This window comes from Catharus ustulatus, chromosome 29, assembly GCF_009819885.2.
Source record: "Catharus ustulatus isolate bCatUst1 chromosome 29, bCatUst1.pri.v2, whole genome shotgun sequence".
NCBI lineage: Eukaryota > Metazoa > Chordata > Aves > Passeriformes > Turdidae > Catharus > Catharus ustulatus.
In genome coordinates, this window is record NC_046249.1 from 1,001,809 (window position 1) to 1,029,675 (window position 27,867).

General features: G+C 57.9%; 1 protein-coding gene across 3 annotated transcripts; it reads left to right on the plus strand.

Moving 5' to 3' along the window:
* Positions 1-4,577: 4,577 nt before the first annotated feature.
* Positions 4,578-26,680, plus strand: CTXN1 (cortexin 1). Of its 3 annotated transcripts, none has more exons than XM_033082308.1 (3): positions 4,578-4,618; positions 23,530-23,611; positions 25,423-26,680. In XM_033082308.1, exon 3 carries the CDS (start codon positions 25,538-25,540, stop codon positions 25,790-25,792), a length of 255 nt encoding a protein of 84 aa, XP_032938199.1. In that variant the 5' UTR covers positions 4,578-4,618; positions 23,530-23,611; positions 25,423-25,537; the 3' UTR covers positions 25,793-26,680. The 3 variants fall into 3 exon arrangements, 2 of the variants coding, with proteins under 2 accessions (XP_032938199.1, XP_032938200.1); XR_004420312.2 differs by lacking the exon at positions 4,578-4,618 and adding an exon at positions 19,583-19,771 and having other exon boundaries at positions 25,423-25,535; XM_033082309.1 differs by lacking the exon at positions 4,578-4,618 and adding an exon at positions 19,834-19,852.
* The last annotated feature ends 1,187 nt before the right edge of the window (positions 26,681-27,867 follow it).

Below are 27,867 nucleotides of genomic sequence, written 5' to 3' on the forward strand. Positions count from 1 at the left end.
CCCTCCAGAGGGGCTGGATTCCCTGGAAAAAGGATCCTGATCCTCTCCAGAGGGGCTGGATTCCCTGGCTGTCACCCCACAGAGCTCTGGGCAATGTCCCAGCAGGGCAGGGCTGGAAAAGGCCGGGAATGCCACAGGGAGATGGGATCCAACACCCCAGTCCTGATTCCAGGGGGATTGGAACGATTTCAAAACAACCCTCAGGAGGGAAATGCCCAGGGGCTGAGGGATGGATCCACGGATTTTATTCCAGCCTTGGTCACGATCTCGCCTCTCCCTGGGCTGTCTGCAGCCGAGGTGCTTTTTAAAAGCTTTAATTCATTTTTCCCTCGGCTGCTGCAGTGCTGCTAATTGGGAACTGGGACTATCTGACAGGATTTACAGAGATTTTGAAATGGGGAAGGAATAACTTCCAAAAATACCTCCCTTTTTAAACGCAAATGCAGCAGAGCCTTCACGGAACCGTTTTCTTAAAATACCCTGAAAATCCGCGGTGGTTTTGATGGATCCTCTCTGCCAGCGAGGTTTGCTCTGGGCGAGGAGGGATCCAAAGATCCCGAGAGCTCTGATGGCAGAGGGAGCTGTGACCACTGCCAGACCCTCAGAATTCCCGGGAACAGAGGCTCAGAATTCCTTGGGAACAGAGGATCAGAATTCCTTGGGAACAGAGGCTCAGAATTCCCAGGAATAGAGGCTCAGAATTCCCGGGAACAGAGGCTCAGAATTCCTTGGGAACAGAGGCTCAGAATTCCCGGGAACAGAGGCTCAGAATTCCCAGGAACAGAGGCTCAGAATTCCTTGGGAACAGAACAGAGGCTCAGAATTCCCGGGAACAGAGGCTCAGAATTCCCGGGAATACAGACTCGGCTTTCCTTGGGAACACAGGTTCAGAATTCCTGGGGAACAGAACAGAGGCTCAGAATTTCTTGGGAATACAAGCTTAGAATTCCCAGGAAAACAGGCTCAGCTTTCCTTTGGAGAACAGGCTTGGCTTTCCTTGGAATACAGACTCAGCTTTCCCAGGAACACAAGCTCAGAATTCCCTGGGAGCATGAGCCGTGCCATGCCGTGCCGTGCCGTGCCATGCCAGTGCCAGGCCGTGCCGTGCCGTGCCCATTCCGTGCCGTGCCGTGCCATGCCCAGCAGCCCATCCCGGTTTGGGATCTCTCCTGTTTGTCCCGGTTTGGGATCTCTCCTGTTTGTCCCGGTTTAGGATCTCTGTTTGTCCCGGTTTAGGATCTCTGTTTGTCCCGGTTTAGGATCTCTGTTTGTCCCGGTTTGGGATCTCTCCTTTTGTCCCGGTTTGGGATCTCTCCTGTTGCCCGTCCCGGTTTGGGATCTCCCCTGTTTGTCCCGGTTTGGGATCTCTCCTGTTTGTCCCGGTTTGGGATCTCTCCTGTTTGTCCCGGTTTGGGATCTCTGTTTGTCCCGGTTTGGGATCTCTCCTGTTGCCCGTCCCGGTTTGGGATCTCTCCTGTTTGTCCCGGTTTAGGATCTCTGTTTGTCCCGGTTTAGGATCTCTGTTTATCCTGGTTTGGGATCTCTCCTGTTTGTCCCGGTTTGGGATCTCTCCCGTTTGTCCCGGTTTGGGATCTCCCCTGTTTGTCCCGGTTTAGGATCTCTGTTTGTCCCGGTTTAGGATCTCTGTTTGTCCCGGGTGCGGGGCCGTGCCGGGCCGGTCTGAGCCCCGCGGTCTCCCTTGGCACCGGCACGTCCGAGCCCCGGGATCGTCTGCCCGAGCTGCGGTATCCATGGAGACACCGAAGCCGCGCACACAAACACTTTTCCAGCCGATTTTTCCCTTTTTTATTTTTCTCCCCCGCCAGCCTCCTCGGGTCTGTGCGACTCTGTTGTGCCCACATCAAGGGCTGGTGATTTTTGGGGAGCAGGGGAATTTTCTGTGGGAGCCCTGGAGGGCTCATCCCTGCTCCAAGCATCCTCAGGTCTGTGCCACACCCGCGGCACCGCTGCCCTGCTCCGGCCTCGCCCGTTCCGGGATGGAACCGGGATGGGAGAGATGGAACTGGGATGGGAGAGATGGAACCGGGATGGGAGAGATGGAACCGGGATGGGAGAGATGGAACTGGGATGGGAGAGATGGAACCGGGCTGGGAGAGATGGAACCGGGCTGGGAGAGATGGAACCGGGATGGGAGAGATGGAACCGGGATGGGAGAGATGGAACCGGGATGGGAGAGATGGAACTGGGATGGGAGAGATGGAACTGGGATGGGAGAGATGGAACTGGGATGGGAGAGATGGAACCGGGATGGGAGAGATGGAACCGGGCTGGGAGAGATGGAACCGGGATGGGAGAGATGGAACCGGGATGGGAGAGATGGAACCGGGATGGGAGAGCTGGAACTGGGATGGGAGAGATGGAACCGGGATGGGAGAGATGGAACTGGGATGGGAGAGATGGAACCGGGATGGGGGAGATGGAACTGGGCTGGGAGAGATGGAACCGGGATGGGAGAGATGGAACTGGGATGGGAGAGATGGAACCGGGATGGGAGAGATGGAACTGGGATGGGAGAGATGGAACTGGGATGGGAGAGATGGAACTGGGATGGGAGAGATGGAACCGGGATGGGAGAGATGGAACTGGGATGGGAGAGATGGAACTGGGATGGGAGAGATGGAACCGGGATGGGGGAGATGGAACCGGGATGGGAGAGCTGGGGGCGTTCATCTGGAGAGGAGGAGGAGGATGCAGGGAGAGCTCAGAGCCCCTTGCAGGGCCCAGAGGGGCTCCAGGAGGGACTTGGGACGAGGGATGGAGGGAAAACACGATCACCCTCTGCTCCAGAGGGACGGATCCAGGCAGGAATGATGGATCCAGCAGCAGGGATGTGTTTGGCTCCAGGGTGGGCTGGGAGCTCCTGGCTGGAGGGAGCAGCAGCTCCATCCCCACGGGGCTGGGCCCGGGAGCGTCCGGAGATCCTGGGCAGGGTGGGATGAGCAGGATGGGATGAGCAGGGTGGGATGGGCAGGAGGGGATGGGCACGGTGGGATGGGCAGGAGGGGATGAGAACCGTGGGGATGAGCAGGGTGGGATGAGCATGGTGGGGATGAGCAGGGTGGGATGGGCAGGATGGGATGAGCAGGGTGGGATGGGCAGGAGGGGATGGGCACGGTGGGATGGGCACAGCGGGATGGGCACAGCGGGATGGGCAGGGTGGGATGAGCACGGTGGGATGGGCAGGGTGGGATGGGCAGGAGGGGATGATCAGGGTGGGATGGGCACGGTGGGATGGGCACGGTGGGATGGGCACAGCGGGATGGGCACAGCGGGATGGGCAGGGTGGGATGGGCACAGTGGGATGGGCAGGGTGGGATGGGCAGGGTGGGATGGGCAGGGTGGGATGGGCAGGGTGGGATGAGCAGGGTGGGATGGGCACGGTGGGATGGGCAGAGTGGGATGGGCACGGTGGGATGGGCAGGAGGGGATGGGCAGGGTGGGATGAGCAGAGTGGGATGGGCACGGTGGGATGGGCACGGTGGGATGGGCACGGTGGGATGGGCAGGGTGGGATGAGCAGGGTGGGATGAGCAGGGTGGGATGAGCAGGGTGGGATGGGCACGGTGGGATGAGCAGGGTGGGATGGGCAGGGTGGGATGGGCACGGTGGGATGAGCAGGGTGGGATGGGCAGGGTGGGATGGGCAGGGTGGGATGAGCAGGGTGGGATGGGCACGGTGGGATGGGCATGGTGGGATGAGCAGGATTCTGGGCACCAGCAGCAGCAGTGCTGGAATTCCAAGCTTCCATTTGCAAAGGATCTTGGCTAAAAAATCCCGTGGGGCCTGGATCCCTCCTGCCTGTCCCAGCACGGCTGTGTCCCCTTCCCGGGACCCCCACGGCCACTCCTGTCCCCCACATCCTCAGGGCCACTCCCATGGATGTCCCTGCAGCCACCGTGATGCCCAAATCCCGGATTTTCACAGCGTTCCCATGGCTCTGCTCCTCCCTGCACGCCCAGGGTCCTCCTGCAGGACCACACCCACTGCAGCCCCCTGGCCCTGTGCTGTCACCTCCCCGGGGTGTCCCCAGCACATCCCCCACGACCCCCCAGGGCACCACACCCCTAAAATCCCCCCCGGCCACCCCATCCCCGCATCCCCGCATCCCCACCTGTATCCCCGGGTTACCACATCCCTAAAATCCCCTCAGGTCCCCCCTCCCCCCGCATCCCGCACACCTTTCCGCATCCCCACGCTCTCCCATCCCCCGCCCCGAGTGTTTCCCACCCCCTCCCGCCTCCTCGCAGCCGCTGCATCCCCCCCACGCCGGTACCACACCCCCGCATCCTCCATCTCCCGCATCCTCCATCCCTCGCATCCCCCGCATCCCTCCACACCCTCCGCATCCCCGCGCCTCCCTCCCTCCCCACCCCGAATCCTCACTCCGCCCCCCAACTCTCGGCTCCCCCCGCCTCCCTCAGCCCAATCAGGGCCGCTCGGAGGAATTCAAACCCCGGCCCCGGCTCCGCTCCGCTCCCCGGCCGGGAAGCTGCGCCTTGGAGCGGCGGCGGCGGCACCGGGAGCGGGGCCGCTCCGGTCCGGATGGGCTCGGGGAGCGGCGGGGCGGGCGCGGCCCCCGCGCGGTGCCCGGAGCGCAGGTGAGCGGGGAGGAACGGAGGGGAACCGGGGGGGACCGGGGGGGACCGGGGGGGAAGCGGCAAAGTTTGGTGGCGGAGCCGCGGGGATGCACCGGGCACCGCCCGCCCGCCGCTCCGCAGGGGCGCTGCGGGATGCGGGGACACTCCGCTCCCGGTGCCATCCCGGTGCCATCCCGGTGCCATCCCGGTGCCATCCCGGTGCCCATCCCGGTACCGGCTGCCCCCAGCCCCGGGTGGGTTCCCTGCGGGGAGGGGGCTCCGCAGCCGCGCGGTACCGAGGGTCCGTGACAGCCCGGGGTGGGCGGAGAGGGGGAAAAAAAAAGGGGAATTTTGGAAAAAACATCGCTGTTAGATAAAATCTGGGATGGGCTTTTGAGGGAAGGAGAAGTGGAAATCAGGGAATTCCTGCGGCTGCTGCAAAGCCGCCGATTTTGGGGCTCTGCTGCCGGAACCCCGGAGCGCGGAGGGGCTTTGGGGGCGCCCAGCCCGGCTGTGGCAGGCGGGGGAGGGCGGATTCGGGAAACTTTGGGATGAAACGGAGCTGCTGGGTCCCTGCCGGAGCCGGGGGTCGGTGTGGGAGCCGGGGGGGTCCCGCAGATCCCCGGGACGAGGGGGCTGAGCTGTCCCCGGGGGGAGCCGGGGCCGTTTCTGTCTCAGCCCCCCTGAGCTCTCGGGGAGCTCCGGGCAGCCCTGCCCGAGGAGCGGGGAATTCGGCGAGCCTGAGGCGGCTTTTGGTGCAGAGCCTCGTGGTGAACAGGAGCCGAAGCTCCAGCAGTGCCAGGGCTGGGGTTGACGCGGATTTGGGGCTCCCCTGGAGCTGATCGCGATCCCCCCATCCCTGCCACTGCCGGGGGGCTCTGCCCACCCCGGGCGCTGCTCTCGGGCAGGATCGTGCCCCGGAGACGGGGAGGGGACTCGGCTGCTCTCCTGGTGCTGCTGGTGCTGCTGGGCAGGGCTGGGCGTGGGACGGAGCCGGGAATGGATTTGCTGGAAAGGGAGGCGGTGGGAGCGGGGTCTGGCTGGGGAGGGGGCAGCACAGCCCGGGCAGTGCCCACAGCTCTGGGCGAGGCTCTGCTGCACCCTGAGCAGCCCTGGGGATGCGCTCGGGGTCTGTCCCCACCTCAGGAGGGGAAGGGAGAGAGGGGGGAATCATCCCTGAGATCTGCGGGAGCGGCGTGGGTGAAACCCCCGAGCTGAGATCCCCCCCGAAGGAGGGAAGGACACGGGGACAGGGCCTCAGGCTGTGCCAGGCAGGTTTTACCTTGGATCCTGGCAGAATTTCGGTGTTCAGGCACTGGGGGAGTCTCCATCCCTGCGGGGGTTCGGGGGATGTGACATTTGGGGACAGGGATCGGGGTGGGCACTGCTGGGAACGAGCTCGACCATCCTGGGAGGTTTTTCCGATGTAAACAACTCCCTGATCCCATGATCTGGGACAGCTCCAGGGCCACCAGCCGCTCCTGCTGTCCCCGAGGTCCATCCACCTGTTGCCGGTGGCCCCGGCCGGGCGGGTCCCGCTGGCCCCGGGGCTCCCCCGCTGCCGGGGAAATCTGCTCCGAGCTCCCCGGGGCCGGGGCAGCGATCCCGGGGCTCAGCGGGACCGAGCGAGCCGTGCCAAACCCGTGCCAAACCCGTGCCAGGCCGGGCCGGGGCTGGAGCAGCAGGGCCGTGGGCGGCTGCCGGAAAAAAAAAAAAAAGGAAAAAATGGAAAAAACGGAAAAAACGGAGCTCGGAGCGGCAGGCGCGGCTCCACAGCTCCGCCTGACACGGGTGACAGGAGCTGTGACAGGAGCTGTGACAGGAGCGGGTGGCAGGAACGGGTGACAGGAATGGTGGCAGGAGAGGGTGGCAGCAGAGGGTGGCAGGAGCTGTGACAGCAGCGGGTGACAGTAGAGAGTGGCAGGAGCTGTGACAGGAGAGGGTGGCAGCAGCGGGTGACAGGAGCTGTGACAGGAGCTGTGACAGCCGCGGGTGTCACCCTCGGGCTCGTGGTGAACTCTCCGCAGCCGCTGCTGGAAATCCCGGGCCCCAAAGGTTCCCCACAAACCCCAAACGTTCCCCACAAACCCCAAACATTCCCCACAAACCCCAAACATTCCCCACAAACCCCACTGATCGATCCCAGCTCCCTGAAGGGAATTTCAGAGCCCCGAGGCTGCGCCCAGGGCGGGGCGTTAAACCCGGGATTAAAGGAATAACCACGGACGGGAGGGAAATGAGGGATGGGGATGCTCCAGGGCCTGGGGCCAGGGATGGAAAATCGGGATTTAGAGCGGAGCTGGAGGCTGTGTCTGGAGGAGGGAGCTGGAACACGCAGGGAGGAGCTCAGGGGACCCAGAGAGGGACCTGGGGTGGGTCTGGAATTGTTGATTGTGATGAGTTGTGGTCAGAGCACATGGATTTGAGCACCCTCCCGTGGGTTTTGAACACCCTCCCATGGATTTGAGCCCCCTCCCATGGATTTGAGCCCCGTCCCGTGGGGTTTGAGCACCCTCCCATGCTCTGTGCGGTTTTCCCTTCCTGTCCTGCCAGGGCTTGGTGCCCACTGTGTCTCTGCATCCCAACCACCCACGCAGAGCCTCCCTCAGGGAGGATTTTTGGAATCCAAACCTTCCTTGGGAAGCACATTTGGCTTCTGCTGGAATTCCCCATTTCGTGGGAATGGTTTGGAGCAGAGATCCCTGAGCCCACAGGAGAGGAACAAACCCCTGGGAGCTGCCAGAGAGGCAGGGCAGGAGCTGCTGGATCCTCTTCCAGCCTGGAATGGGGCTGGAGCCTGGCCTGGGGTATTGGGGACCCCCAGGGACCCCTCCCAGCCCGTTCCAAGATCCCACAGCTCCCTTTGGGGTGAGCAGAGGTGGCTTTGCCATCCCACCCTCGCTGTCCCCACGCTCCTGCTTGCCCAGCCCGGGGGTTTGAGCATCCTCTGGGATGGGAGAGCTCTTGGAATTCAGCTGGAAAATCCTTGGGGTGGGAAGGGCTCCTCATCCTGTGCCTGAACTCCCGGGATTCCCGCAGCCCCTCTGCATTGCAGGGCTGGGAGTTTGTCTTTAATTGCGCCGGGCTGTGCTAACGAAGGGATTAAGGCCTGGAAGGGTGAGCGGTGCCGGCCAAATTCCCTTCCCTGCTCCAAGGACTCGTGTTTTGTAACTCTCCTTTCGTTCCTTCATCCCTGCCTGGAGCATCCCACGCCGGGATCCAGATCTGAGCCACGGATGGGGATGGGCCCGGTGTTCCCTGCAGCCGCCTGAGCCTTCCCAAGGGCTGAGGGAGCACCTGGATGGGCCCGGGAAATCCCTTCCCATCCCCTTGGATGGATCTGGCATTCCCTTCCCATCCCCCTGGATAGACACGGGCACTCCCTTCCCTTCCCTTCCTCCTGGATGGGCCCGGGAAATCCCTTCCCATCCCTCTGGATGGACCCGGGGAATCCTTTCCTATCCCTCTGGATGGACACGGGCATTCCCTTCCCTTCCCTTCCCTTCCCTTCCCTTCCCTTCCCTTCCCTTCCCTTCCCTTCCCTTCCCTTCCCTTCCCTTCCCTTCCCTTCCCTTCCCTTCCCTTCCCTTCCCTTCCCTTCCCTTCCCTTCCCTTCCCTTCCCTTCCCTTCCCTTCCCTTCCCTTCCCTTCCCTTCCCTTCCCTTCCCTTCCCTTCCCTTCCCTTCCCTTCCCTTCCCTTCCCTTCCCTTCCCTTCCCTTCCCTTCCCTTCCCCTTGGGTTCCAGGGCTGGATGTGCCCCCTGGAAGGGCAGAGCTGAGGGTTTTGTCCCCTGTCAAGGAGGGTCCCTGCTGGATCCCTGGAGCTGCTCCATCCATGGGATCTGGGATCTGGGATTCTCTTTTTCCCAGGTCAGGAGCACCTTGGAGGCACCCAAGGCATCCAGGAGAGGAGGGGCTGGAACCGGAGCTGCTGCCAGGGCCAGGGGTTGGAATTCTCCTGTGTGGGGAGATCAGGAACATTCCCTGAGCGCTGCAGGGACAGAACCTTGTCCCCAGGGGAACTCCTGTGCTGTCCTGGCGGTGCCAGGCCCGGGGCAGACACAGCCCTGGCTGGGATTGCAGCGGAGCCAAGGCCGGGCTGGGCTGCCAAGGTGCTTCCAGGAATCCTCTGAGCACTGGGGCACGGCAGGGACACAGAGACGGACAGGGCTTGGCACTGGCATGGCACAGAGTGTCCTGGCACGGGGCAGGGACAGGCGGGACCAGCCTGGGATCCTGGCACAGAGCCCCAGGAGCTGCAGCCCGGAGCTGGGGATGGCTGGGACACAAACGGAGCTTCCAGACCCTTCCCCTGCCTGGCCCTGCCTGGGAAGGGTTCCAGCACTGGGATCAGAGGGTTTGGGGTCTGGGGATGCTCCTTCCCTTGTGTGCTGTGTCCCGTGTGTGCTGCTCATCCCAACCCAGCCCAGCCACTCCTGGCTCTGGGGGAGCTGAGGAGGAAAATTTGGGTGAGGTGAGAGATGGGGACGGGCCAGGGGGACCTGCTGGGATCCGAGGCAGGGGTGGGATCCAGGGCAGGGCAGAGCTGGGATCCAGGATCCTTCTGGGATCCAGGGCAGTGCTGGGATCCGGGGCAGAGCTGGGATCCAGGGCAGGACCCTGCTGGGATCTAGGATCTTTCTGGAATCCAGGGCAGTGCTGGGATCCAGGGCAGGGTAAAGCTGGGATCCAGGATCTCGTGCTGGGATCCAGGGCAGTGCTGGGATCCAGAGTAGGGCAGTGCTGGGATCCAGGATCCTTCTGGGATCCAGGGCAGGGCAGAGCTGGGATCCAGGGCAGAGCTGAGATCCAGGGCAGGGCAGGGCAGAGCTTGGATCCAGGGCAGAGCTGGGATCCAGGATCCTTCTGGCATCCAGAGCTGGGATCCAGGGCAGGGCAGTGCTGGGGTCCAGGGCAGAGCTGGGATCCAGGGCAGAGCTGGGATCCAGGATCCTTGATCCTTCTGGGATCCAGGGCAGAACCCTGATAGGATCCAGGATCCTGTGCTGGAATCCAGGGCAGTGTCAGAATCTGGACCCTGCCGAGATCTGGACCCTGCTGGGATTCAGAGCAGAGCCCTGCTGGGATCCAGGATCCTTCTGGGATCCAGAGCAGGGCAGAGCTGGGATCCAGGGCAGAGCTGAGATCCAGGGCAGGGCTGGGGTCCAGGATCCTGTGCTGGAATCCAGGGCAGTGCCAGGATCTGGACCCTGCCAGCACCCAGGACCCTGCTGGCTCTGTGGCCATTCCCGGTTTCCCAAATCCTGCCCATCCAGCTGTGCCCACCCCTGGAGCAGAGTCTGGATCCGAGGAGCCTCAGGCAGCTCCGGGCACAGCTCTGATCCTTTCCCTGGGAGCTGCGGGCAGGCTGGATCAGAACCTTCCCCGAGGGAAGCAGCAATGGGATCCCCGAGGGAAGCAGGAATGGGATCCCCGAGGGAAGCAGGAATGGGATCCCCGAGGGAAGCAGGAATGGGATCCCCGAGGGAGGCAGGAATGGGATCCCCGAGGGAGGCAGGAATGGGATCCCCGAGGGAAGCAAGAATGGGATCCCCGAGGGAAGCAGGAATGGGATCCCCGAGGGAGGCAGGAATGGGATCCCCGAGGGAGGCAGGAATGGGATCCCCGAGGGAAGCAGCAATGGGATCCCCGAGCTCCTGCAGCCCCGAGCCTGCCGAGGGTGGATAAAATCCCCGGGAGTTGGCAGCAGGGGAACGGCATCGATTTCCGGGAGCTGAGCCCTGGCCCTGCGATCGATCTGCATTTTTATCAGCTCATCTCGGTGACGGGAGAGGCTTCGGCACTGCGGGGGAGGAGGAGGAAGAGGAGGAGGAGGAGGAGGAGGAGGAGGAGGGGGAGCAGCTCCGCTCTGGGGGTGCTGCTCGGTCCTGCAAAGCCTGGAGGGACCGGGGGGAAGGAGGGAATGGAGGGGGTGAGAGAAGGAGGGATACAGGGATGGAGGGATACAGGGATGGAAGGAATCGGGAATTCAGGGATGCAGGGATGGAAGGAATCAGGAATTCAGGGATGGAAGGAATGAGGAATGGAAGGAATGAGGGATGCAGGGATGGAAGGAATCAGGGACTCAGGGACGCAGAGATGAGGGGTTGAAGGAATCAGGAATTCAGGGATACAGGGATGAAAGGAATCAGGAATTCAGGGATGGAAGGATGGAAGGAATCAGGAATTCAGGGATGGAAGGAATCAGGAATTCAGGGATACAGGGATGAAAGGAATCAGGAATTTAAGGGATTCAGGGATGGAAGGAATCAGGAATTCAGGGATGTAGGGATAGAAGGAATCAGGAATTTAAGGGATGCTGGGATGGAAGGAATCAGGGATGGAGGAATGCAGGGATGGAAGGAATCAGGAACTCAGGGATACAGGGATGAAAGGAATCAGGAATTCAAGGGATGCAGGGATAGAAGGAACCAGGGATAAATGGTTTCAGGGATACAGGGATGAAAGGAATCAGGAATTTAAGGGATGCAGGGATGGAAGGAATCAGGAATTCAGGGATGGAATGAATCAGGGATGCAGGGATGGAAGGAATCAGGAATTTAAGGGATGGAAGGAATCAGGAATTTAAGGGATACAGGGATGAAAGGAATCAGGAATTCAGGGATGGAAGGATGGAAGGAATCAGGAATTCAGGGATGGAAGGAATCAGGAATTCAAGGGATACAGGGATGGAAGGAGTGAGGGATTCAGGGATGGAAGGAACCAGGGATAAATGGTTTCAGGGATGCAGGGATGGAAGGACCCAGGGATAAATGGTTTCAGGGATGCAGGGACATTCTCCAGGTTAAAGTTCTCCCCGGGGAGAGGCTGGGACACTTGTGGTGCTTCGGGAAGGACATGGACCGAATCCAGCCAGGCTCTGCTTTCCTCTCCTCCCTCTCCTGCTCCTGCTCCGAACCGGGTGGGAAGGGGCTGAACAATTCCAGAGAATTCCCGAGGCGGGAGGATCCTCTGGAATTCCTTGGTGACAGCAATGAGCCCGTGCTGGCCCTCACAAAATCAATTTTTCCTCGGATTCCGGAGCGTTCCTTCGCTGCCTTTCCCGTTTTTTTGGGGCTCGGAGCAGCCCGGGACAGCCTGGAATATTTTGTGGGAATTCAGCTCCCGATGCGCACAAAGCCTCTCCCGCTGCTCCGTGCACGTGGAGAGAAGCTCCAAACAAACCCAGGAAGGACCAAAAAATCCTCAATCGCAGCGCCGGAGTTCCTGGGAGCTGAGTCTTTGCCCATTTGCTCAATAATTCATGGCAGAGCCCGGTAATTAAATGCTAAAGACCCGATTTGCCTGGCATTGTTTGCAGTTCCATTGCTGCTTGAATGCGAGAAATTACCGAGTCATTTAATTGGTAATTAAAAGTAATGATCGCTTCCCCATGCTCCAGGAATTACTCAGCATTTCTGGGCTTGTTTGCACACAGCAGAAACGCCCTCCTTGTTTTCCAGGCTGTTTTCCTGTAAACTGATCCCTGGATTTGTGCTGGGGGAAGCCTCCTCCTGCCCCGTCCTCTTTTATGGGCTCATAAAAAGCAGAAAAAAATGCAAATTAACAGCGGATGAGGCAGCACGGGCTGGGAAACTCCTGGATTTGATCCCTGTCCCCATTCCCAGGCTCTCACACTGCTCACGGCCTCGGGTGTGAGGGTTTGGGGGGAGTTTGGAATGTCCAGGTGGTTTTTTTGGGGATGGATTTGGGAGTTTGGATCCCGGGAATGTGGCCGCATTTATCAACATTCCACAATTCCCGGCAGGAGGAGCCGGGAGGGAATCGGGATCTGATCCCAGGGAACAACAGGACAAGGGGGAGCGGCCTCGAGTGGTGCCAGGGGTGTTTTAATTCGGATATTGGGGAAATTCCTTCATGGAAACACGGGCCAGGCGGGCTCTGGGGACAGTGGGGACAGCGGGGTGTCCCTGGGTGGGTTTTAGGGTCCTTCCAGCCCAAAGCATTCCAGGGTTCTGGAATTCCGGGATTCCCTCCAGCTCTGCTCCTGGCAGGGGCCGTGGGACCCCAAAACCTCGAAAACCTAAAACCTAAAACCAGGGAGAGCTGGGACCATCCCGAGGGGCTGGAGCTGCAATTCCAGGAGTCAGGAACAATTCCCACATTTGTGCAGAGCTCTGGAGCTGCAATTCCAGGACTCAGGAACAATTCCCACATTTGTGTGCAGAGCCCTGGAGCTGCAATTCCAGGAGCCAGGAACAATTCCCACATTTGTGTGCAGAGCCCTGGAGCTGCAATTCCAGGAGCCAGGAACAATTCCCACATTTGTGTGCAGAGCTCTGGAGCTGGGGCTGCAATTCCAGGAACAATTCCCACATTTTTGTGCAGAGCTCTGGAGCTGGGGCTGCAATTCCAGGAACAATTCCCACATTTGTGTGCAGAGCCCTGGAGCTGCAATTCCAGGAACAATTCCCACATTTGTGTGCAGAGCTCTGGAGCTGCAATTCCAGGAACAATTCCCACATTTGTGTGCAGAGCTCTGGAGCTGCAATTCCAGGAACAATTCCCACATTTGTGTGCAGAGCCCTGGAGCTGCAATTCCAAGAGCCAGGAACAATTCCCACATTTGTGTGCAGAGCCCTGGAGCTGCAATTCCAGGAGTCAGGAACAATTCCCACATTTGTGTGCAGAGCTCTGGAGCTGCAATTCCAGGAACAATTCCCACATTTGTGTGCAGAGCTCTGGAGCTGGGGATGCAATTCCAGGAGTCAGGAACAATTCCCACATTTGTGTGCAGAGCTCTGGAGCTGGAGCTGCAATTCCAGGAACAATTCCCACATTTGTGTGCAGAGCTCCAGAGCTGCAATTCCAGGAGTCAGGAACAATTCCCACATTTGTGTGCAGAGCCCTGGAGCTGCAATTCCAGGAACAATTCCCACATTTGTGTGCAGAGCTCTGGAGCTGCAATTCCAGGAACAATTCCCACATTTGTGTGCAGAGCCCTGGAGCTGCAATTCCAGGAACAATTCCCACATTTGTGTGCAGAGCTCTGGAGCTGCAATTCCAGGAACAATTCCCACATTTGTGTGCAGAGCCCTGGAGCTGGAGCTGCAATTCCAGGAACAATTCCCACATTTGTGTGCAGAGCTCTGGAGCTGCAATTCCAGGAACAATTCCCACATTTGTGTGCAGAGCCCTGGAGCTGCAATTCCAGGAACAATTCCCACATTTGTGTGCAGAGCCCTGGAGCTGCAATTCCAGGAACAATTCCCACATTTGTGTGCAGAGCTCTGGAGCTGCAATTCCAGGGGTCAGGAACAATTCCCACATTTGTGTGCAGAGCTCTGGAGCTGCAGTTCCAGGACCCAGGAACAATTCCCACATTTGTGTGCAGAGCTCTGGGGATGCAATTCCAGGAACAATTCCCACATTTGTGTGCAGAGCTCTGGAGCTGGGAATGCCATTCCAGGCTCAGGAACAATTCCCACATTTGTGTGCAGAGCCCTGGAGCTGCAATTCCAGGAACAATTCCCACATTTGTGTGCAGAGCCCTGGAGCTGCAATTCCAGGACTCAGGAACAATTCCCACATTTGTGTGCAGAGCCCTGGGGCTGCAATTCCAGGAACAATTCCCACATTTGTGTGCAGAGCCCTGGGGCTGCAATTCCAGGAACAATTCCCACATTTGTGTGCAGAGCCCTGGAGCTGCAATTCCAGGAACAATTCCCACATTTGTGTGCAGAGCTCTGGAGCTGCAATTCCAGGACTCAGGAACAATTCCCACATTTGTGTGCAGAGCTCTGGAGCTGCAATTCCCAGAACCAGGAACAATTCCCACATTTGTGTGCAGAGCCCTGGAGCTGCAATTCCAGGAACAATTCCCACATTTGTGTGCAGAGCTCTGGAGCTGCAATTCCAGGAACAATTCCCACATTTGTGTGCAGAGCCCTGGAGCTGCAATTCCAGGAACAATTCCCACATTTGTGTGCAGAGCCCTGGAGCTGGAGCTGCAATTCCAGGAACAATTCCCACATTTGTGTGCAGAGCTCCGGAGCAGCTCCAGGCACAGGGACCTCTCCTTGTTCCCAGTCTGGATTTATCCTGAGCTGATTTTTCGCTCCCTGAGCCCTTCCAGCCGCCCTTCCCTGCTCTCATTCCCAAATCTCCGGCTCTGGAGGCATCTCGGAGCCAGACTGTGAATTAATAATGTGCTAAGAACATAAAGACACTTCAACAGCCTTTAAATCAAGGGGAACAGCCCGTTAAAGGCTTTGGACAAATCCCATCACTTTGTGCGCAGTTTTAGGGCTGGCAGGGATAAATCTCCCGGCGATTTATGGATGGTGACAAATTCTTTGAGGAAGAGCTGGCCCTTGGGACGCTCCTCGTTATCCAGAGATTCTCTGCAGCAGTTGTGGAGCAGATTCATGAGTCCCACTGGAGGTGATAACAGGATTTGTGGCCGGCAGCCTCCGGGTCACCTGGGCTGGCGTCAAAATCCGTTTTGGGAGGGTGGGGGGCTCATCCCTGGGCTCTGGAGGGGGGCTGGGAATGTTTGTGGATCAGGGATTCGGAATATTTGTGGATCAGGGAGTGTTTGTGGGTCAGGGAATGTTTGTGAATCAGGGATTAGGGAATATTTGTGGATCTAGGATCAGGGAGTGTTTTTGGATCAGGAATTCGGGAGTGTTTGTGGCTCTGGGATTTGGGAATATTTGTGGATCAGGGTTTCTGGGAGTATTTGTGGATCAGGGGTCTGGGAGTGTTTGGGGATCAGGGATTCAGGGAATGTTTGTGGATCAGAGATCAGGGAGTGTTTGTGGGTCTGGGAGTGTTTGGGGATCAGGAATTGGGGAATATTTGTGGCTCTGGGATCAGGGAATGTTTGTGAATCAGGGAATGTTTGTGGGTCAGGGAATGTTTGTGGGTCAGGGAATGTTTGTGGCTCTGGGATCAGGGAATATTTGTGGATCAGAGATCTGGGAGTGTTTGTGGCTCTGGGAATGTTTGTGTATCAGGGATTAGGGAATATTTGTGGATCTAAGATCAGGGAGTGTTTGTGGGTCTGGGATCAGGGAATGTTTGTGGCTCTGGGATCTGGGAGTGCTTGTAGATCTGGGATCAGGGAATGTTTGTGGATCAGGGATCTGGGAGTGTTTGTGGGTCTGGGAATGTTTGTGGCTTTGTTTGTGGCTCTGGGATTCAGGGAATATTTGTGGGTCTGGGAGTGTTTGTGGCTCTGGGATCAGAGAATATTTGTGGATCAGGGGTCTGGGAGTGCTTGTAGATCTGGGAATGTTTGTGGATCAGAGATCAGGGAGTGTTTATGGGTCTGGGAGTGTTTGTGGATCTGGGATTCGGGAATATTTGTGGCTCTGGGATCTGGGAATGTTTGTGAATCAGGGATCTGGGAGTGCTTGTGGATCTGGGATCAGGGATTCAGGGAATGTTTGTGGATCTGGTATTCAGGGATTCAGGGAATGTTTGTGGATCAGGGAGTGTTTGTGGGTCTGGGAGTGTTTGTGGATCAGGGATTTGGGGAATGTTTCTGGATCTAGGATCAGGGAGTGTTTGTGGGTCTGTTTGTGGCTCTGGGATCAGGGAATGTTTGTGGATCAGAGATCTGGGAGTGTTTGTGGATCAGGGATTCAGGGAATGTTTGTGGATCAGGGATTCAGGGAATGTTTGTGGATCAGGGAATGTTTGTGGCTCTGGGATCAGGGAATGTTTGTGGATCAGGGATTCAGGGAATGTTTGTGTCTCTGGCCAGGACTGTGTGCAGGGAGAGCTCTGCAGGATCAGGGAACAGCTCAGGGGTGGAACATCCCTCACCTGTCCCGGAGGGCTCTGCAGGATCAGGGAACAGGGAACAGCTCAGGGTGGAACATCCCTCTCTGCAGGGCTGGGCTGGGCAGGAGCAGCCAGCTGGAATTCTCTGCTTGAGCAGGAAAGGACAGCACAGGACACTCCCTTCCCCCAGAGTCACCAGCACGGGGGAAAGGTTGGGAATGACCCAGGAAAGGGGGTGGGAGCTGTCCCTGCCCCTCCAGGCCCATCCCAAATCATCCTGGGATTATCAGGACAAAGCCCCCGGGACCATCGAGCCAAGGCCACCCCTGTCCCCAAGTGCCACCCCCAGCCTGCAGGAGTGGGGACTGTCCCACCCTTCCCATGCAGGAATTTCTCCCAATCAGTCCAAGGTGATTTTATTCCCTTTCCTTTGGCACTAAAATCCAACCTCCCGTGGCTGGAACCTGCAGGAATCACAAATGCTTTCACAAATGCTTTCCCCCCCAGCCACCAGGTTTTTTTTTTTTTTTTTTATTTTATTTTTTCTTTTTGCCTGGAACTGGAGCAGCCAAGTGTGGGATTGTCCTCCAAGCAGGAAGAGTCACTCAGTGCCACAGGGCTGTACCCAGAGCAGCCGCTGCAGCCTCTCCCAGATCCCTTTGTCAGCAAAGAGAGGGCTCAGATCCTGCCGGGCACCTCTGGCGTTCGCAGGGAGGGGAGCTCTGAGGAGACAACTCGGATTTTCCTCTCCCTGAAAGGGAGAAAGGCTGAACCTCATTTCATCACCCAGGAACCATCCTGGATTTCCTCAGCATCCCCCAAATTCAGATCCCAAATCCCTGCTCTGGGGCTGATGTTCCTGAGTGCCTCAGGGCTCCTCTGTCCCCAGCTCCCCCCGGATCCTGAGCTGTGAGAGGAACAATTCCTGAGCACAGGAACCCTCCCAGCTCTGAAATCCTTCCAAGGACAGAGGGCAGAGAGCTTCCCACAGGCAGGGAGAGGAATTTCGAGACAAAATCTTGGAATTAAACTGGAATTAAAGCAAAGAGTCTTGGATTGGGTTGGGTTGGAGGGGACCCCAAAGCTCATCCAGCCCCATCCCATGGGCAGGGACAGATCCCAGAGCCCCAGGGGGATCCAAACCCTGCCCAGCCTGGCCTGGGACACTGCCAGGGATCCAGGGGATGGGGAATGGATGGGGAATGGATGTAGGGATGGATAAAGGATGGAGGGATGGATGGATCCAGGGATCCAGGAGCTGGGGGATGGATGGGGAATGGATGGATGGGGAATGGATGGATCCAGGGATCCAGGGATGTAGGGATGGATAAAGGATGGAGGGATGGATCCATGGATCCAGGGATGGATGAATGGATGAATAAAGGATGAATTCATGGATGTATGGATGGATCCAGAGATGGATGGATGCAGGGATGGATGGATAAAAGATGGATAAAAGAAAGATGGATAAAAGAAAGATGGATAAAAGATGGATGGATAAAAGATGGATGGATAAAAGATGGATCCAGGGATGGATGGATGCAGGGATGGATGCAGGGATGGATAAAAGATGGATAAAAGATGGATAAAAGATGGATAAAAGATGGATAAAAGATGGATAAAAGATGGATAAAAGATGGATAAAAGATGGATAAAAGATGGATAAAAGATGGATAAAAGATGGATAAAAGATGGATAAAAGATGGATAAAAGATGGATAAAAGAAAGATGGATAAAAGATGATGGATAAAAGATGGATGGATAAAAGATGATGGATAAAAGATGATGGATAAAAGATGGATGGATAAAAGATGGATAAAGGATTGGATACAGGGATGGATGGATAAAGGATCCAGGGATGGATGGATAAAAGATGAATAAAGGATGCAGGGATGGATGGATAAAGGATGGATAAAGGATGGATCCAGGGATGGATCCAGGGATGGATGGATAAAAGATGGATCCAGGGATGGATCCAGGGGAGGCACTGAGGGACCCCTTGGCCACATTTGGGATTTGGGCACAGGGACAGAGTTTGGATTTCCCCAGAGGAGCTGTGGGAACTGCCAGGACAGCACAGCTCCTCTCCAGGAGCAGGGGGAAGGAGACCTTGAGGAATTGTTCATCCATCCCCTCCCAGCCCTGCCAGGCCCCGAGGACGAGCAGAGCAATTGGAACAATTGGAATTTCCCTGCTGAGGCTGCCCTGAGCCCCGGGCACTGCACTGCTGAGCTCTGCTGGAGTGTGGAGAGCTCCTGTGGGCACCTCCAGCAGCCAATTCCATCAGATCCCAGAGGGGAAAACACCAGGCTGCTGCTGAGCATTCCCAGGGAATTGTCCCTGTGGGAAGGGGGAACTGGAGGTGCAGCACTTTGCATCCCAAAAAACTGATCCCAAAAATTCCTGCGGATCGTGGGGAGGGAGGTGTGAGCCAGGTGTGACCCGGGTGTGACCCAGGTGTGACCCAGGTGTGACCCGGGTGTGACCCAGGGGTGAGCCAGGTGTGAGCCCAGAGTGTCCCTGAGGCCCATCCCAGTCCATTCCTGGGCTGTGCCTGCCCGGGAATCCTGGAGCACACCTGGGGACAATCCTGGATCCTGGGGGGACAGGGATGGGGGAGCTTCCCAGGGATTGCAGGGAAGGTTTTTGGGATTTTGGGGAGCACAGGGGGTGCAGGAACTTCCCAGGAATCAGAAGGAATTTGGAAATTTTGGGGATTTTGGGGAGCACAGGGATGGAGGAGATTCCCAAGGATTGGGGGAATTTTGGAGAGCACAGGGATGGGGGAGCTTCCCAGGGATCAGAGGGGATTTTGGGGAATTTGGGAATTTTGGGGAGCACAGGGATGGGGGAGCTTCCCAGGGATTGGGGGGATTTTTGGGAGCACAGGGGGGTGCAGGAACTTCCCAGGGATCAGAGAGAATTTGGAGATTTTGGGGATTTTGGGGAGCACAGGGATGGAGGAGCTTCCCAGGGATCACAGGGGAGGTTTTTGGGATGCAGGAGCTTCCCAGGAATCAGAGAGAATTTGGGGAATTTGGGGATTTTGGGGAGCACAGGTATACAGGAGCTACCCAGGGATCACAGTGGGGGGTTTTGGGATGCAGGAGCTTCCCAGGAATCAAAGAGAATTTGGAGATTTTGGGGAGCACGGGGGTACAGGAGCTCCCCAGGGAGGTTTTTGGGACGCAGGATCATCCTGGGGGATCAGAGGGGTTTTTTTTTGGGGGGCACAGGGATGAGCTCAGCCCCCAGCCCCGAGCACTCCCACGGTCTGGCTTTCCCAGGCAGGCGCCTCAGGAAACTTCTCCCGGCTCCAATTGCTGCGCTCCACCTTTTATTCTAATTAATTCCGCATCGCCATAGGAACCCGCTCCGGCAGCGGCGGCTCCCGGGGATGGAGCCGGGACCCCGAGGGGCTCAGGTACCGCATCCCCGGGGGGCTGCGAGGGGGGAAATCCCTGCCCGGGACCCCCAACCCTTCCCGGGACCCCGAGGGGCTCAGGTACCGCATCCCCGGGGGGCTGCGAGGGGGGAAATCCCTGCCCGGGACCCCCCAAACCCTGCCCGGGACCGGCTGGAATCAGCGCTGGGGCTGCGGGAAATGCCCCCGGGGCGATGCCCAGGCTGGATTTGGGGTGGGAAAGCTTTTCCTGGGTTTGTTTGGGTTTGGGAGAAGGAGCCCCGGGAGGATCAAGGGGTCAGAGGGGTTTGGGGATACCCAGCCCTGGGCTGAGCCTCCCCCTTCGGGACATTCCCGGGGCTGCTCCGGGATCTCCAGGCAGGATTTCAGCCGGGCAAAGCCGCTGGAACCCTCCCATCACCCCCAGGAAAGTGTCCCAGAGCAGGGCTTGGGGTGTGGGGGGACCCCAAACATCCAGGGAGCCCTGAGCAGGCTGGGGACCCTGCTGGGCACGGCCCAGAGCTGGGGCAGGATCTGCCCTGGGGTTTGGGTCTGTTTGTCCATCCCACAGGATCTCCCTGGGGTTTGGGTCCGTTTGTCCACCCCACAGGGCTGGGGGGAGCCCCTGGGTCCTGCTGGATCCTTGGGAAGGGTGGAACTGCCTGATCCTGGCTTTTCCTGGTCCTAGCTCTGCTGGTTCTGGCTTTGCTTGGTCCTGGCTCTGCTGGTTCTGGTTTTGCCTGATCCTGGCCTTGCCTGGTTCCCCAGGCTGGGATGGATTTTGGGAGGTTTGGGGAGGAGGTGAGGGGGGCTCAGCATCCCCCTGGCCATGGACAATTCGGGAATGCTGGTGGGTAAAAGGGTCTGGGCCTGGCAGGGAGAAACAGGGAAGGGGAGGTGGATCCCAGAGGATCCCAATGAATCCCAGAAACCCCAGTGAATCCCAGAATATCCCAGTGAATCCCAGTGGGTTCCAGTGAATCCCAGAGAATCTCAGAGGGTCTCAGAGGATCCCAGTGGATCCCAGAATATCCCAGTGAACCCCAGTGAATCCCAGAGGATCCCAGTGGATCCCAGAATATTCCAGTGAATCCCAGAGGATCCCAGTGAATCCCAGAGGATCCCAGTGAATCCCATTCCCGACATGGGAACCCCTTTATCCTGCTGGGAAAGGCCAGAGGAGCATTCCTGGGCTGGGGGCAGAGCAGGAGCAGATCCCCAGGGACAACAGCTCTGGGATGCACAGTGAGGAAATTCAGGATTGTCCCACGGAGCAGAGGGAACACCCCGTGCCCTGCAGGAGCTCCTCACCCCGCCCTGATGGGGCAGAGCCCCCGGGGCAGCCCCGGGCTCCATCCCTGGCACCTCCAGGTTTCCCTGGCACAGCCCCTGGATGAGCCCCGGGCTCCATCCCTGGCACCTCCAGGTTTCCCTGGCACAGCCCCTGGATGAGCCCCGGGCTCCATCCCTGGCACCTCCAGGTTTCCCTGGCACAGCCCCTGGATGAGCTCCAGGCCCGGCCCAGCAGCAGCGATGCCTGAAAAAGGCAAAGCTGAGATCGCTGCTGCTCCAGGAGCTCCGGGGGGAGCAGCAGGGGTGGCAGAGGGGCAGGAGCAGCCTCGGACACTCGGACACTCGGACACTCGGACTCACTGCTCTGGAGGTGAAGGGAAGGAGGGAGGGACCCCCAGGACCCTGCCAGTGAAACCTTTCCCCACCTTTGAGGAGCTCTGCCACCAAAAATGACAAAAAAAAAGCTCCAGGGAGATTTCCCCCCCCATGCTTGGTTTATGAGCAAGCTGAGGGGGGTGATGGTTTGAAGGTTTGAGGGAAAGGAGGGGAGGTTGAGGCTGGAAATGAGGGAGATTTTTTTAGGATGAGGGTGGGAAGGGGCTGGGATGGAATTCCCAGAAAAGCTGAGGGTCCCTGGGGGGGTGGGAGGTGTTGGGGTCAGCTCTGGGTGGGATTCAAGATCCTTCCGCCCCAAACCTGGATCCTGCCCCTCATCCCACCTGGCTCCCACCCAGATCCTGCCTGGCTGCTGCTGACTCCCTGCTTTGTTCTAAATAAGCATCTCATTAGGTATTTGCCTTCCCAAATTAACATTTAATTCGTGCCTGGTTCCCAGAAAAACCTGGGCACAGCCTCCTGGAATTGTTGACAGTGATCCTGTTCCTTTGTGAGCTCTGTCCCTATTAAGCAATTTCCTCGCCTGTGTCTTTTGAGTTACTAAGGGAACAGGAATAAAATCTTAATAAAACTCCATCAGCTGCTCCTGAAATAACAGCAGCCTCCTCCGAGGGGCCTGAGCGCAGGGATGGGCTCAGATCTGAATTCCCAGCAAATCCAGAGCACGGGGTCAGGGAAGGGGCTGGGCTGGAAGGGCCCCGAAGGGCTCCCAGTTCATCCCAGTTCATCCCAGTTCCACCCAATCCCATCCAATTCAATCCAGTCCCACCCAGTCCCATCAAATGAATATTCCAGGGATGTTGGTGTGGATGTTCCAGGGATGAGGGGTGGATGTTCCAGGGGTGTTGGTGTGGATATTCCGAGGATGAGGTGTGGATGTTCCAGGATTATTGGTGTGGATGTTCCAGGGATGAGGTGTGGATGTTCCAGGGATGTTGGTGTGGATATTTCAGGGATTTTGGTGTGAATATTCCAGGGATGTTGATGTGGATGTTCCAGGGGTATTAGTGTGAATATTCCAGGGATGAGGGATGGATGTTCCAGGGATGTTGGTGTGGATGTTCCAGAGATGAGGGGTGAATATTCCAGGGATTTTGATGTGAATATTCCGGGGATGTTGGTGTGGATGTTCCAGGGGTATTGGTGTGAATATTCCAGGGATGAGGTGTGGATATTTCAGAGATGAGGGATGGATGTTCCAGGGGTATTAGTGTGAATATTTCAGAGATGAGGGGTGGATGTTCCAGGGATGTTGGTGTGGATGTTCCAGAGATGTTGGTGTGAATATTCCAGGGATGAGGTGTGGATGTTCCAGGGATGTTGGTGTGGATGTTCCAGAGATGAGGGGTGAATATTCCAGGGATTTTGATGTGAATATTCCGGGGATGTTGGTGTGGATATTTCAGAGATGAGGGGTGGATGTTCCAGGGATGTTGGTGTGGATGTTCCAGGGGTATTGGTGTGAATATTCCGGGGATGAGGTGTGAATATTCCAGAGATGTTGGTGTGGATGTTCCAGGGATTTTGGTGTGAATATCCCAGGGTTGAGGTGTGGATGTTCTCCCGAGGGGGTGGTGTCGATGTTCTCGCAGGGAGAATGACGTGGCTGTTTTCCCAGGGAGGTTGTCATGGATGTTCTCTCAGGAATGTTGGTGTGGATATTCCAGAGACATTGATGTGGATATTCCAGAGACATTGGTGTGGATATTCAGGGGACATTGATATGGATATTCAGGGGACATTGATATGGATATTCCAGGGATAATGGTGTGGATATTCCAGCGATATTGATGTGAATATCCCAGGGACATTGACGTGGATATTCCAGGGATATTGGTGTGGATATTCCAGGGATAATGGTGTGGATATTCCAGGGATATTGATGTGGATTTCTCCCAGGTGAGCTCCCCCCAGTGCTGCTCCCAGAGCCGCTGGGGATTCCCGAGTTGTCCCGGGATGTTCTGCCGGGAATTCCCGAGTTGTCCCGGGATTTTCAGCCAGGAATTCCCGAGCTATCCCGGGATTTTCTGCCATTCTCCCTGCGGTGCCCCCTCCCCTCTAACCCCGCTGTTCTCTGTGTCCCTTCCCAGCCCGGGACAGCCGGACGCTCCCTCGGTGACGGTGCCGGGGCTGTGCCTGGCCCTGCTCCTGTCCCCAAGCAGCTGCAGCCAGGTGGGTGTCCCTGCCCCAGCTCCCCCTGCCCCAGCTCCCCCTGCCCCAAATCCTGCGGGAACAGCGGCTGGACACGAGTCCCCAGCAGGAACGAGACCCTCCTGTCCTCGTGTCCATCCTGAGCCCCCACAGCTCCTCCCTGGTGGGGATTCCCTGGATTTGGGTTCCAAAGGGTCCCTCAACACCAGACTGGGGATTTATGGTCAGAGGAGCAGCCTCTGCACCAGTGCCTGCCCACCCAGCCTGTGCCCTCACCGGTGAGATTGCCAAAAAATCCAAATTCCCGTGAGCATCCCTACCGTGCCAAAAAATCCAGATTTCCCATGAACATCCCTGCCTTGCCAAAAAACCCAAATTCCCCATGAACAACCCTGCCTTGCCAAAAAAACCCAAATTTCCCTGAACATCCCTGCCTTGCCAAAAAATCCAAATTCCTGTGAACATCCCTGCCTTGCCAAAAAAACCAAAATTCCCGTGAACATCCCTGCCTTGCCAAAAAATCCAAATTCCTGTGAACATCCCTGCCTTGCTAAAAATCCAAAATTCCCATGAACATCCCTGCCTTGCCAAAAAATCCAACATTCCTGTGAACATCCCTGCCTTGCCACAAAACCCAAATTCCCATGAACATCCCTGCCTTGCCAAAAAACCCCAAAATTCCCATGAACATCCCTGCCTTACCAAAACACCCAAATTCCCATGAACATCCCTGCCTTGCCAAAAAACCCAAAATTCCCCATGAAGATCCCTGCCTTGCCAAAAAACCCAAATTCCCGTGAGCATCCCTGCCTTGCCAAAAAACCCAAATTCCCATGAACATCCCTGCCTTACCAAAACACCCAAATTCCCATGAACATCCCTGCCTTGCCAAAACCCCCAAAATTCCCGTGAACATCCCTGCTTTGCCAAAAAACCCAAATTCCCATGAACATCCCTGCCTTACCAAAACACCCAAATTCCCATGAACATCCCTGCCTTGCCACAAACCCAAGCTCCCCGTGAACATCCCTGCCTTGCTGAAAAACCGAAATTCCCCGTGAACATCCCTGCCTTGCCAAAAACCAAAAATTTCCGTGAACATCCTTGCCTTGCCAAAAAATCCAAAATTCCCATGAACATCCCTGCCTTACCAAAAAACCCAAATTCCCATGAACATCCCTGCCTTGCCACAAACCCAAGCTCCCCGTGAACATCCCTGCCTTGCTGAAAAACCGAAATTCCCATGAACATCCCTGCCTTGCCAAAAAACCAAAATTCCCATGAACATCCCTGCCTTACCAAAACCCCCAAATTCCCGTGAACATCCCTGCCTTGCCACAAACCCAAGCTCCCCGTGAACATCCCTGCCTTGCTGAAAAACCGAAATTCCCCGTGAACATCCCTGCCTTGCCAAAAACCAAAAATTTCCGTGAACATCCCTGCCTTGCCACAAAATCCAAATTCCCGTGAACATCCCTGCCTTGCCAAAAACCCAAAATTCCCATGAACATCCCTGCCTTGCCAAAAAACCCAAATTCCCCATGAACATCCCTGCCTTGCCAAAAAATCCAAAATTCCCATGAACATCCCCGCGCCTGTTGCTGCATCCCAGGGCCGGTTCCTCCTCCCTCTCTGCTTTCCCCACATCCAATTCCTTCTCCACCATCTGTTTCTCCACGTCCAATTCCTCCTCCCTCACCATCTCAGCTTCCCCCACACCCGATTCCTCCTCCCTCCCTCCCCATCTCCGCTTTCCCCGTGGCCGATTCTCCCTCCCCGCATCTCTCCAGTGCCAATTCTCGCTCCATCACCGTCTCTGCTCTGCCCTGCAGGAGCTCCGGGCCGGGCCAGGAGCCGACCCCGAGGGTTTGCCCATGGAATAAACACTGGGCACAGCTCGAGGCTGAGCTCAGAACCCTCCCTGCCCTGGAACCGCCGATCTCTGCCATGAATGATGCATCCACCATGGATTATGAACTGCTCTCCCCATCCCTGGTGGAGCACCCCGCCGGCGCCGCGGGCATGGACGCCGAGCAGAAAACCGTGTTTGCCTTCGTCATCTTCCTGCTGGTGTTCCTGGTGATGCTCATGGTGCGCTGCTTCCGCATCCTGCTGGACCCCTACAGCCGCATGCCCGCGTCCTCCTGGACGGACCACAAGGAGGGCTTGGAGCGGGGCCAGTTCGACTACGCGCTGGTGTGAGGGCAGGCTGGGCTCGGGGGAGCCCCCCCAGCTTGGCCCCGAGCCCCCCATCCCTCCGTGGTGTCCCCTCGCAGGGATGCTGAGCTTTTCTAAGCGGTTTCTCTCTCTTTTCTAAGCACTTCTCAGCCGTGCGGGCAGGAGGGGACGGGACGGGGCAAGGCGGGACCTGCCCTGGGCCCCCCGCGGGTCCCTGCGCTGGGCTCTGCCCGGTGTCACACCCGAGCTGAGCCCCCCGGACCCCCCCCGAGCCCCCCGAGCGCTGCCCCCGGTCCTGGTCCCGGTCCCGTGCGTGTCCGTGTGTCCTGTCGCTGAGCTGTGTCCGTCAGGGGTTCCTCGGCACCGGAGCCGAGTGCTGGCTTTGTTCCCAGTGTGTGCCAGTCCCCAGACCCCAAAAAGGGACGGGGGGGAGTGGAGAGACCCCCAAAAGGGACAGAGGGAGTGGAGAGACCCCCCCTGTGCAGCCCCCAGAAGGGACAGAGGGAGTGGAGACCCCCCCGTGCAGCCCCTCCCCGTGTCACTGTCCCTGCCCGATGGTGACAATGCGCTGAGCTGGGCCAGGGGCAGCCCTGAGCTCCCCCCCTGCCCGCCTGGGGACACCAGGACGGGTCAAAGGTGACACAAAACCCTCTGGGCCAGCAGGGCTCGGCAGTTGCTGCGGGATCCATCCCAGAGCGGCCACCCCGTGCCCAGCGGGGCTGTCCCGGCTCTGCCCGGGCTCTGCAGGTGGCCAAAGGGCGAGCAGAGGGCAGCAGGGAGGGTTTGTGGAGCAGGGAGGGTTTGTGGAGCAGGGAGGGTTTGTGGAGCAGGGAGGGTTTGTGGAAGGGATTTGAGCCCCGGGGGGACAATGTCACCCCTCCATGGAAATAAAGCCGCACCGTGCCAACCCCAGCCGGCTCCTGCTGCGCTCTGTGACGCGTCCGGGAGGGGACGGGACCCAAAATCGGGAGTGACCGCGGGGACACAAAACCCGGAGTGACCACGGGGACACGGGGACCCAGCCCGGCCTCCTCCTGTCCCACACAAATCCCCTCTCTCCCGACTCTGTCCCCTCTCTCCTGTTCTGTCCCTCTCTCCCAGTCCTGTCCCCTCTCTCCTGGCTCTGTCCCCTCTCTCTGTCCCCTCTCTCTGTCCTGCCCCCTCTCCCTGTCCTGTCCCCTCTCTCTCCGTGTCCTTTCCCCTCTCTCCCAGTCCTGTCCCCTCTCCCTGTCCTGTCCCCTCTCTCCCAGTCCTGTCCCCTCTCTCTGTCCCCTCTCTCTGTCCCCTCTCTCCTGTCCTGTCCCCTCTCTCTGTCCCCTCTCTCCCTGTCCTGTCCCCTCTCTCCGTGTCCTGTCCCCTCTCTCCCAGTCCTGTCCCCTCTCTCTGTCCCCTCTCTCTGTCCTGTCCCCTCTCTCTGTCCCCTCTCTCTGTCCTGTCCCCTCTCTCTGTCCTGTCCCTCTCTCCCGGCTCTGTCCCCTCTCTCTGTCCTGTCCCCTCTCTCCCGGTGTTGTCCCCTCCCTCTCCGTGTCCTGTCCCCTCTCCCTGTCCTGTCCCCTCTCTCTGTCCCCTCTCTCTGTGCCCTCTCTCCTGTCCTGTCCCCTCTCTCTGTCCCCTCTCTCTGTCCCCTCTCTCTGTCCTGTCCCCTCTCTCTGTCCCCTCTCTCTGTCCCCTCTCTCTGTGCCCTCTCTCCTGTCCTGTCCCCTCTCTCTGTCCCCTCTCTCTGTCCCCTCTCTCTGTCCTGTCCCCTCTCTCTGTCCCCTCTCTCTGTCCCCTCTCTCCCTGTCCTGTCCCCTCTCTCTGTCCCCTCCCGCCCTCTGCTGGCCCCGGGCTCAGCGCTGGATCCGGGAGTTGTTTCCCAATCCCGGGAATATCCCTGGAGCTGCCCCAACACAAACACTCGGCCCAGCTTAACCCAAAATAATTTTATTGTTGCCGTTGCTTCTGATACAAAAAAAAGGAATTCCACAAAGAGCCACCTCTCAGTGCGGGACAAGGGGCACAGCTTTGGGGTTTCAACGTTTCCCCCCAAAAAAATCAACCAGCAAGAAATGGCAATATAAAAAAAAATAAAAAATAAAAAAAACCGAACCAAAACACCA